General features: G+C 47.1%; 1 protein-coding gene across 1 annotated transcript in view; it reads right to left on the bottom strand.

The window, feature by feature from the left end:
* Nucleotides 1-7,872: 7,872 nt before the first annotated feature.
* LOC144730694 (putative G-protein coupled receptor 149) overlaps nucleotides 7,873-11,759 on the bottom strand; it is a 31,254-nt gene continuing 27,367 nt past the window's right edge. The window contains exon 4 of the mRNA XM_078611383.1: nucleotides 7,873-11,623. Coding sequence (XP_078467509.1) covers nucleotides 11,027-11,623 — 597 coding nt within the window. The 3' untranslated portion in view covers nucleotides 7,873-11,026. The remainder of the gene's footprint in view (nucleotides 11,624-11,759) is intronic.

Here is an 11,759-nt window from a genome sequence, read left to right as displayed (position 1 = left end):
ATCATTTTGACAGTTGAGTCGACAAAGCACAAGCATCTTCTTGGTTCTTTCGATAAAGTCACGTAGAAGGGAAGTAATAAAATAATAAAAATACAACATAACAAAATAATTATCACGACGTTTCGGCCACAACGCAAGCAGCCGTCTTCAGGTGGAGAACAGGTCTGTCGACAGACAGGTGGAGAACAGGTCTGTCGAGAAGGCAGAATCTGAATTCAGATCTGTCGACAGACCTGTTCTCCACCTGAAGACGGCTGCTTGCGTTGTGGCCGAAACGTCGTGATAATTATTTTGTTATGTTTTATTTTTATTATGTTATTACTTCCCTTCTACGTGACTTTACCGAAAGAACCAAGAAGATGAATCCCTGCAGTCACGAAAGCTTTAAATCGAAAAACACAAGCAACCGTATTTTTATATAGCAACGTACGTTCAAGTCACTCCAAGTCACAGGTCAATTTGCAGTTTCCTCCCTCCGGTATATGGATGCAAGAATGGCTGCCAGTGGTGTAATCGTGAGCACGCCGGACTTGCAATCCAGAGGTCGCCGGTACAACCTCTCCGGCGCGGCTCTTGAAACGATGGTGCAGGTTTCTTAAATCCCCCCCCCCACCCCCCAAGTCGGTCCCCCGCTGTCCACCCAGCAGTAGAAATTTGATAAATGACAGCTAGTCAATGGGCAGGTCGAGTGTGGTGGGGTAAAGCGTGGGTGCTGCCCGTTGACGAACTGATACAGGACAGCTAGCCAATGGGCAGAGGGGGGTAGAGGAGAGGGGTTTACAGCGCTACCTCCCGTGGAGGCCTTTCTGCCGCCAGTGGCTGTGAGCAGACACCTGCAGGGCTGCACCTGAACTCACTCGTGACAGCGGCGGTAGAGGAAGCGGCTCCGTAGCCAAATGCTAATTCGGGGACAGCGCGATATTGGACAACATTCGTTGAGTTTTTTGTACTCGCCTGACCGCATTCGCCCCCTTCACGGTCAGAGATATTCAACAACAAGACACACGCGGCACGGATAGAGCGGGCTGAGCTCGTGTTTTCTGGTTTATTGTTCATTTCCAAATGTGAACTGACAGTACTTGGGAATTAACGTGGAGCCTAACCACAAACAAACAAATAAAACCCGGCCACTGGATCGCAACGACGCTCGTACCCCGTGTGAAACCTGTGGTGGGACAACATCAGTTGGTGTGGTGTAACGGGCAATGACTTCTACAAGAAAACAAAACACGAAGTGGAGTCTATATCCAGGTGAGATGTGTGCAAATCGAAGATTGTCGTTGGGTTCATCCGTTAACGATGCACGCGTTAATCTTCATCTTGTTCAACAATAACCACCTCGGCCAGTGTTACGGAATGAACAATGACAACACACATAACACTGTGTCTCAGATTGTTTGACGACTAATAGAATGATAAACTCTGACACGGCCCGCATGGTCAATAGCAACACACAGGATTGTGCAATTTCTATTCGTTCCCTTGTGGTGTATTGTTCTTTTTTTCATCACGTAGGCTTTCGCGAGTGATACTATGATTCATGCTTCTTTTCTTGGGTTATATCGTGTAGGTAAAATGTCTAAAATTACCTAGAGTTTAAGATGTTACATTACACCTTCATTGTACCGACACGAATTAACCCAAAAGAAACACATTTTGAATGAAACATTTATTGGCGTTTCGCCTTTCTAGAGTAAGATTTGACGGCAAATTGTGTGGGGTACAGTGCACAATCATATTGCGCGCGTGAGCGTGCGCATAAATCCCTTTGATACGTCTGCCCGTCCATCCGCTAAGATGCCATCATGTGGGGCGATGACATTTTCTTTGCAAAAGCATTCATCACGGTAGAGCCAAATCATAACTGCAGTTGTACAGGACTGCATAACATCTTACAACACAAGCGAGTGAAAGCGTCGAACGGATACAACGTCGGCATTTGGGGAGAGAGAAACAAAATGCCGCAACCTTTAACCCCAGGTTGCGAACAGCTTAGTATGACACTCGGGTGTATATAGTGGGGGGTCTTCAATAACGGTGCATGTACTGAACAACATTGCATGCCAACAGAAGCACATGCTTCCATGTAACTGTCCTACCGAACTGCGATTGAATAAAGAACAGTTTTAAAACAACTGAAACATTACAGCCCACTGAATTACGTGATACGCAGCTGCTTGCCATTTGCAGTTATACGTTGTTTTACAGCCGTGTCAACCCAGAGGACACATACATATATATATAACATATCTGCAGTCATAGATACAGCAACTTCCGGACAGCTAACGATTGCTTAAGAGACATCGCAACAATAATCTGGTCACACGGGGAAAAATGATGAAATGGAGGAAGCAGAAGTTGCAATTCCTGCACTTTCATTGCGCCTCCTAATGCCGAGTGCTTTTAACAGATTGCTTTTTTTTGCCGAATGCCGCAGACTGAAGACGTGAAAACCCCGAGGTGGTTAGATGACGTTACAGTCTGACACTGGTCTCATTTATTTCCGTCAACAGACCGGGCTCATACGTCTCACTCTCTCCATCTGGCAATGGCGTTATTTTTTGTTGTTGCCCAGTCTATCTCGGAAATAATCGTGAGTAATTGCTCAACGTCCAGCTCGATGTTTGACGCATAAGCAAAGTAAAACAGGAAATAATGTGACCGTCAACAGTAACTCCTCTTATCCGTGGCCATTTGGTAGGACCAAAATATCGCAGATCCTTTCAACTGCGGGCTCATTCGCAATTCTAGTCCAATTATTCGTGAAAATAATTAACGGATAAGTGAATTAGCTGCGTGAATTATTTTCACGGGATTATCCGTGAAAATAATTCACGGATAATCGCTGATAACAGGATGCCAATGCCTGCTGAACTCTTATCCTCAATGTAGGATGGGGAAATAAATCTCAGATAATTGTGCGTAATAAGAACAGCGTCACAGATAATGGGATTTGTTGTGGAACTTGTAAGTGAATTCATGTGTCATGGAAGTAATCAGCTGGATGGGGACACATTCAGTGAGAGGCACGGTTTGATGAATAAAGGACGTGACGGGAGGAAGAATGGACAGGAAAAGAATGAAAGGAAGAGATGGGGATTGAAAGAAGAGGAGGGTGGAGATCGGGGGTGGAGGATGGAGATGATGGAAGCCAGGGACCTGCAGCCAAGTAAGAGCATCAGATAAGAGAAGATTGGTCACATCCCACGGATAATAGGAGCCGTGTGCAATAGGGGTCGTGGATAATCGGGGCGAGGATAATAGGGTCGCGGATGAGGGGAGTTCTCCTGTATGCAAACATGTACACAGCGTATGTGTGCGTATCTGTGTGTGTGTTTGTGTTGGCACAGAAGGGGGCACAGGTGGTGCATCTGCCAGTCATCTCAGTCCAGTCAGTAAACCCAATGGCACCTCGGCCTGTCCCGTGACCTCCTGCCAGCGGGCGTTCGACACTTAACGTGCCCTTAAAGTGCACATAGCCTGGCACAAGCGCCATGGTGACTTCACCACTACTTAGTGGTGAAATGGCGGTTGTTGCTGTTGTGAGTAAGTTGCACCTTGATGTCATGATTACGTTTTTACTGCGGTGATGTAATAACTGCAAAAATACCACACGCCGTCTGCTTCGCAGTGGACGTTAGAGATGCCCTGACGTCATTCGCAAGAGGAGGCCCACTGTGTGCCAGTCAGGGCCCAATTGGGATGTTATTTAGCAAGCATCGCCCCCTTCTGTACGTTTGTTGAACTTATTTCGCACCGTACGTGGCTAGCCGTGCTAATCGGAGGTGTGGGGGGAATGACAACGCAAACTAACCACAAGAAGCAGTTCTCAGTTTTCAACCTAAAGAAAATGAATTTTGAACTTAAGTATATCAATGTCTCAGGGCACTCTTGCAAATCAGACTCATCGTGGTCTCTTGAGTCCTCAGCTGGTGAAACAAGACACACTCGAAACTCGAAGATGCAGCTTTTATACCAGAATAGCTAATTCAGTGATGAAATAGAAAAAAAACGTAATTGTCTGAACTGAAATTGTTCTGCATCCTTAAAAAAAACACATCAATCCGTATACCATCTTTAGTTTACGTAGACATTGATTGAAACGTGTCAATATACAACCACAGTACTGGTTTACACAATTGCAAGTTGGTTAGCATGTAACAACGAACACATATTACATAGATTAAGATATTTTCAGTATGTGAGTGCCCTTTAAATAATACTTAAACGTGAATGTTGTTGGTATATTTAATAAATATAAGTTGTACAATTGGCATGTTATCATCATCATCAATTTCAGTCTTTAAATTATCTTTAGCTATTCTAGAATTTGTCACGGAAACTTAATTTTTATAGGAGGTGCCTCATGGGTAAAACGAGCTGCTCGCAATCAAAAGGTTAAAAGGTCACACCCTGGTTTAGGGATAGACTCCGTCCATCATCCCTCCAGGGTCAATAAAAGGAGTACCGCTTTGTTGGTGAGCCATCAGTGGTTGTCCTACGGAGTGACTCCCCGCTGATGTAGGATTGCAGAATTTCCACCACTGCCTCGTGGCTGTAAACGGTAGATGTGTACCAATTCCACAATGCTCATTTGAGCAGGAAATCACCGTGGCTATTAAAAATCGTGACATTGGCATCTTTTTTCACTGCTGGACTATGCGCGTTCAAATGTCGCCAAACATCAAGCTCGGTTAATGATTCTACACGGTTGGTTGTTCAGATTATACGCGTTGTTTATTACGTTAGTTAAAACAGTTAACTCCACCTTATTTGCGTGTCACAGATTTTGAAAGTACTGCGTAGGCTTTCACGGATGTGCTGCTCTCTGTGTGCAGCTCTGATGTGTTTTCTGCTTGCACCACGGGGCGTTGTATGGCACCATGTCCGACCATTTCGCTGCACGTGTTGGGATGAATCGAGACGTGTTCAGCATATGAACGCCCACGCAGTTTGTGCTCAACCCTGTTGCTTCAACATTGCAGGCGGTTTGTGAACTCGCACGAAATGTTAAACGGACAGTAACACCCTGTTGAAGCGATTGCAATGTGACCCTTGTCACAGCCACGCTGTCATATCTTGCCAAAGGCCAACAGTACTATCACGGAAAGCTGCGCCATATTCTCTACGTGAGTGTATTCATGTACGGGATGATGCACGAGCACACAGTTCAGAGAGACCGTAAGCGAACAGCGACGACGTGTGCGCGTCAAGGTGTGCGGCGTGATGTGCGCATGCCACTCGATTACTTATTTCAAGACGAGGCAGCATTGCCTTGTGTATATTAGACATCAACGTCGCTTGAAAGCGTATGAGTAGCGTCGGTCTAAATGATGCGCTGTATAATAAAGCCGTTAACTGAAACACGAATTGTCCATCTGCCATACACTTAACATTAAAAAGTGCAAATGTTCCTTTAGATAACTATTCACATACCTGATCATTGCTACAACTCGGTGGGCTCTCATGAAATTGTCTTTTCCGAGACCAAGGTTCTCTGCAAACCTCCCGGCTACCATCAAAGGTTTGTACACGAAGCCATACAAATATACAAACACAGACATAATTTCAACCGTGATGATGGGTACAAACTTAGTAATCATTGGAAAGATGTTATCAACCACGCAAAAAAGACTTAATCACAAATTTTTTGGACCATCTTATCTGACAGGCACTATTTTACTGTACTTTACCGAGTGTTAACATCCCCAGTTATTTTAACAGTACTCTCTTCATTGTTCAGCCAGCATTGGTATAAACATGGGCATTTTCGTTCTTTTGTCTATCATGTGTATCAGACCCCCCACTCCCCCTCTCCCTCCATTGTGTTGGCCTGTGCAGTAATTGGCCGCTTGCGCACAAGCGCTTCCACGTCCGTCGCCCACCCTTTGGCCTCGCCCCCCCCCCTCCCTCCCGATACGTTCCATTCATTGGCTACCATAGTCTGATGAGCTCCCCCTAAGTTTGTACCCATCATCATTTTCGTTTTTTTGTCTATCATGTGTATTAGACCTCCCCCTCCTCCTCTCTGCCCATTGTGTTGGCGGGTGCAGTGGCTGGCCGCTTGCGCACAATCGCTCCATTGTGTTGGCGTGTGCAGTAATTGGCCGCTTGGGCACAAGCGCTTCCACGTCCATCGCCCACCCTTTTGGCCTCGCCCCCCTTCCCTCCTGATACGTTCCTTTCATTGGCTACCATAGTCTGATGAGCTCCCCCCTCCCTCTCCCTCCCCCCTCAACTCGCTTTTAAGGGATTACATCTTGAATCATTGCCTCACTTGATACAGCTAATCTGGCTGTGACGGTCCCACCTGATGACGGAGACTTGTGTTGCCTCCGAAACGTCGTGATTTTTGTTTTTATTTTATTTTACTTTCTACGTGACTTTACCGAAAAAACCTGAGAAGATGATTCCTTGCAGTCACGAAAGCTTCAAATCTAGAATACCTGAAGTTATTCCATCCCACCTTAACTTTGCATTGGCTTTACATGAATTCCGCTGAACGTCGGAGATGTCTCGGTTTGAATCGGGGGCTTTATTGTTACTCCCATCGCCCCCTTTGCACGCCTGCAATGCACAGACGCAGACTTTATAACAGCCAGTGGTGCCCATTTGGCCAAGCAGCTGTTACACAAAGGATGACCGTCTCAAGACGATCGGCAGTGATGGCGGTTACAGGACATCGCAGACAGGGAATCATCGGATCTTAAGTGGCGAGGGTTGGCGGATCACGAAGATGCATGTTAACGTCGCTACGAGGTAGTGGCGCAGCGAATGGGTTCTTGAATATGATCCTTTGCGGATTGACCCCTTGGATAGGTTGGGTTTTTCTCCAGGCACTCTCTCGGTCCTCCTACGTGAAAAGAACTCGCTACAAAGGACCTGGTTAAATATACAAGGACAGGACGATCCTTGGATTAAAAATAAACGTCTTAAGCTTCAGGAAACATTTGTCTGGATAAATAGCTTAATTTATTATCATGTCAATTCCTGTTAGTCTCAGTTTACTTTTAAATGTATATACTGTGCAAGTTTAAGTTTGACTAGTATATATTTTTACATGTATATATATAATCTTGCCTTCTGCTAATACTGTACTTTAATGAAACTGGACCCTGTGTTGCACTCCGCTGTACAATGCGACCTCAATACAGGCAGCAGGACACACAAGGCGTCCTCTTATGAGTCACCGGACCTCGAAGCTCTCTTCAAAGACACGTTCGATACAAGTAATTTATCGGACAAAAGCTCGAGGTGACCTTTTAACTCCTTTCTTGACCCCCCCCCCCGTCCATCCTTCTCTCCCAAATCCTCATGTCTTCAACTGATCCTTTCCCTCGGCTCTCTGCGTTGGCTCTCACTCACTGAGGTGTGACGCTCCCGCCTCTTGGAATGTTCTAATCCCTTCCATGCCGTTTCTCGCCATCTTCTCATTCTCCCCTCTCTCGAGTCTCACCTCGCCTCGTTTTACTCATCCATTCACCTTCCGCTAATCCTTCTCACCCCTTCCTTCCCGTTGCCTGCCTGCAAGTGAGCAAAGCTGTCTCCCAACTATGAGTCATTGAATCTCCCCGCCTCCCTCTCGGCTCTCTTTCGAAGTGATATGATTTTGAGTATCAACTATAAATCGATGTCTAAGTTGGAATACCAGCTGATGACTTCAGAAGACACATTGTGAACTCATGTCTACCATGTTCTATGTAATCTTCAAAGGCAGTGTTTAATGATGAATGAGGTGAGTTAGTTTAACACGTAGGCGTTCACGACCAATATTATACATATTAGAGGTTGTTGGGTTAGATCGCGTAAATATAAATGTAATAGAAATGTACGCGATCTAACGCGTAAATTTGGAGAGTAACCCCACAACACACTGGTGTGATGAACTAGTAACGAATTGGTACGTTCTCTTTATAATACAAACCTTACTAATTGGCTGTGTTGGGTGGTTGCTGGTTCAACGACACATTTATATGCATGCGATCTAAACCAACATTTCGATTATGAAAGTGAGTCGATGTTTTAATTTGTGCTTGTGCACTACTGCCAATGCAGTTGCATTGTTATTATTTTCTCCCAAGGTTTTTCAGTGGCTCGCGATCAGAAGGTTATGCGTTCAAGTCCTGGTTTAGGGGTTGATGCAACCCATCATCCCTTCAGGATCCATGAAATAAAAACCATTGCGTGGGGAAGTCAACAGTGGTTGTCCTACGGAGAGGCCTGCCGGAACTTCTGGACGATCTCCCTTCAACTCGTGATTGGCTTCGTAAGTAACTAAACGCGGTAGTGGATGACCCAGTTGAACGTTGTCATGACTATGTAGTGGAAAAATACGAGACGGCGGTGATTGTTTTCGCCAATTATATTCATGCCTTTGTGTCCCCGATTCCAGTTGGAAAACACCTATAATTATTTCATGATGGGGTGTTCTCTCCATTTGCATACGTGATTATTGTTGGCATTAGCCAAGCTAATGGGCCCTAGGGCGTGGAAGTGGTATCTCCAGATAACTGGTCTCCAGAGGCAGACACTGCAGCAGTGAGCATGGATGACTGTACTGTGCTGATGAGTCCTAACATTGACAAAACCGGTGCACACTCTGTCTCACTGTTGCCTGTCAGTCATTCACATTTGCTCAAATGTATTTCGATGGTGACCTAGGACAAGATAACCGCAATGGTTATACATCAGTGCGTAATACCTGCCACGTCAAATGGATCCATAAAAATGACGGAGAAATGGAACACAACACCTGAAAAGTGTCCAAAGATGCTTGGGCGAGGTGAATGCTCGGAATTGAACTCGGAGGCAGAAAGAGGGACATGTGGATTAGAGAACATTGGCAAGTTGGAGGCATCGCGTTGACTGTGAAGAAAAGAGAGACGGTTGCATTGGGCAGGACACAACGCGAGATGGATCACAGTCGGTGGTTGATACTAATGCCTGAGTAGCAGCCAAGGGACGGAATAACGCCTGATAAAGTACATCTGCTGCGGAGATGGAGCAATGGCATTTGGCGATGTGCTGCAGCTGTCATGAGATAGGGCGGTGGCTTTGGGGGTGAAGGCCTTTCAGCATTAATATATCGTGGCTGCTGCTGATGATGATGATGATGGCGCTTTGCGGTCATCTGCTCTGCGTGCAAGTTTATAAACAACAACGACAACTTCAAATGAGAAATTACAAACGTGCACATTTTACGTGCGGGGATTTACAATGGGTGCAGATCGTGCACAGTCAATGCAAGGTCAGCCTGTGAAGGGCGCAAGGATCTTCTTTCGACTTTATGATGAACCTGAAACAGTTCCGTTCATCAACATGGATCATTTGTGCATGCATTTCCGTTAGCTCCTTTTGTGTAAGAATTTACTTTTTGGAAAAGTAGAGAGAGAGAAAAAATAACTGCTCATTAAAAAGTAAATTGCCCATTAAACATGCTGACAAAAGAACCCGCTCTAGAGGGGCAGTTTATTCTGAGTGCTGATGACACATCCTCCCACTTAAACATGTGGAACTGTGAATCACGGAGTGTGTGTGTGCGTATTCAGTTGGTATAGTGGTTAGCGCACTGCTCTACAAACCCAGCGACCCAAATTCAATTCTCGCTCACGGCCAACACCAGCGGTGACGATTATCTGAACCGGTCCCGGGCCTCCCCTAGGTCGATTCAGCCTCAATTGAGTACCTGGCGCAATGTGTAAAAACATCGCTACTGGGGAGACAAAGGCGGTCGGGCGTGGAGCTGGCCACCCACCCCTCGTGTGCCATACCGCCCTTCATAGGTGCTCACATAGAGCACTTGCCCAACAGTCTGTAAAGGCTATACTAGGGGGGGGGATCTTTATCTTTGTTTGTTAGCATACACTGCCTTGCAAAAAGATAAAGTGACATAGAATACGCCTAACTGTTCCTTTGGCCTTTGACAAGTAGACAACACGTCAATGGAGCTGCATGCCCAGAGCTCTGTTTGAACTCATTCCATATCAAATAAAATAACCGGGGGGGGGGGGGGTAATGTTACCTCCCCAACGTCACGGACATTCGTTGTGAACTTTTGTTTAAGACTCAAGAGTTGTAAAATAACGAACGCTATTTTTCTTCTAAAATATTAAAATGCAGTTGTCTTCGTATTCATGATTACAAAGGTTCGAAACCGGCGTTATGTGTTGACCGTCGCCTTCACCGTTGCTTGTAAGGCCGTGGACCCTATGCGATCATTTTGCATCACTTGCAAACGTAAGCACTTAAGGCTGATTGCGTCGTTCGGGGTTCCTCCGCTGACTTCGCCGGCAGCAGCGTTGCGGCCGCGTGTCAATAGAACAGCCACCGATTGTGCTTTTTTTTCTCTCTCCTTTTGTTTTATTCGGAGCTCAAAGCAGCAGCGTTCCTCTCTCTCTCTCTCTCAAATGTCCGTGGCCCCGGCCACTTCCACGCTCCGCGCCCATCACGGTCGCGTTAATACGCGCAGCGTTCTAACCGCGATGCCCAATCGTCCGACTCTCGGTTGGAAAATGCCGTGAGTTCCAGTCCAGTCCATCGATTCTCTGCAGTGGATAAAAATTGGTGAAGTGACCTTCACCTGTTGGCCTGCGGAGAGACTTGTCCCTCTACCATAGCACACGTGGACTTTCTCTCCCGCTGTCTCGGCGCTGCCCAGCGGAGATGCGCCTTACACAAAGTGCCTCGCGGACTAAATGACACTCGGGACTCTCCTGGCAAGGTTTTTTTTCTTTTCTTTGAATCCATTCCCTTCATTTCCCCGACGTCTTTCGACACGCACGATGAGCTGCAGCGACACTGACATGCTGAACGATAGTAACAATCGTGATAATATAAAAACTCAAGACGCGTACAGCTTCTACGACCGCCGAGTGCAGCGCCATCCACATGGCTCAACAACCCTCGCGTCTAGTTCTCATGACGACGACGACAACAACAACAACAAAACTTGAGTTTGAAAAGCCAACAAAATAAAACAACCACCGCCACCACACGGACGGAGGAGGAAGAAGACGACGCAACTCGGCTAAGTGGCGGCGGCAGTGGCGGTGTCGCCCTTCTCCCGCTCGCGGTACACCTGGTTCAGCAGCTGGATCTCCTCCTTGTAGCCGCCGCCGTCGTCCGGCCGTTCCTTGCGGCTGTTTTGCCGGTGCGCCTCCACCGTGTCGGGGATGGTGATGTTGATGTCGCTCTCGGGGCTGTTGGAGGGGATGAAGAGCGAGTAGGAGGCGCTCTCGTCCAGGTCCACCGACACGAAGCGGTTCTCCTTGCGAGAGTAGCGCAGCGAGGGCGAGCGCGCGCGCGTCGACGACTGGCTGATGTTGCTCACGATGGACACCGTGTCCATCTTGTCGCCGTTGTCGCAGATCTCCAGCACCTCGAGGTGAATCTTCACGTTGGTGTCGCCGAGGCCGCCGCCGCCGCCGCCGCAGCCCCCCTCCGAGCTGGGCTGGTGCCCGACGCTCTTGGAGCGGTAGACCTCCACCTTGCGGGGCACGGGCAGCGCTTGCTTGCCGTCGCCGCTGATCTCGTAGGTGGAGAGCGACAGCGTCTTGCCGGTGGGCGACTGCAGCGACACGGTGCCTTGGATGGCGCACAGCGGAGTCGAGAGGCCGCCCAGACGCTGCGAACAGAGACACGGGGTTGTTTTATTTTTTTATTTTTGCGAGGGTGGTTTATAAATCAGAATCAGAAAGGGGTTTTATTCGCCATGACAGTTCGCACAGACAAGGAATTTACTTTTACTTTGGCTGGAAGGT

Source organism: Lampetra planeri, chromosome 36, assembly GCF_965212315.1.
Source record: "Lampetra planeri chromosome 36, kcLamPlan1.2.h2, whole genome shotgun sequence".
NCBI classification, from domain to species: Eukaryota; Metazoa; Chordata; class Hyperoartia; order Petromyzontiformes; family Petromyzontidae; genus Lampetra; species Lampetra planeri.
This window is presented reverse-complemented; position numbering and strand designations above follow the sequence as displayed.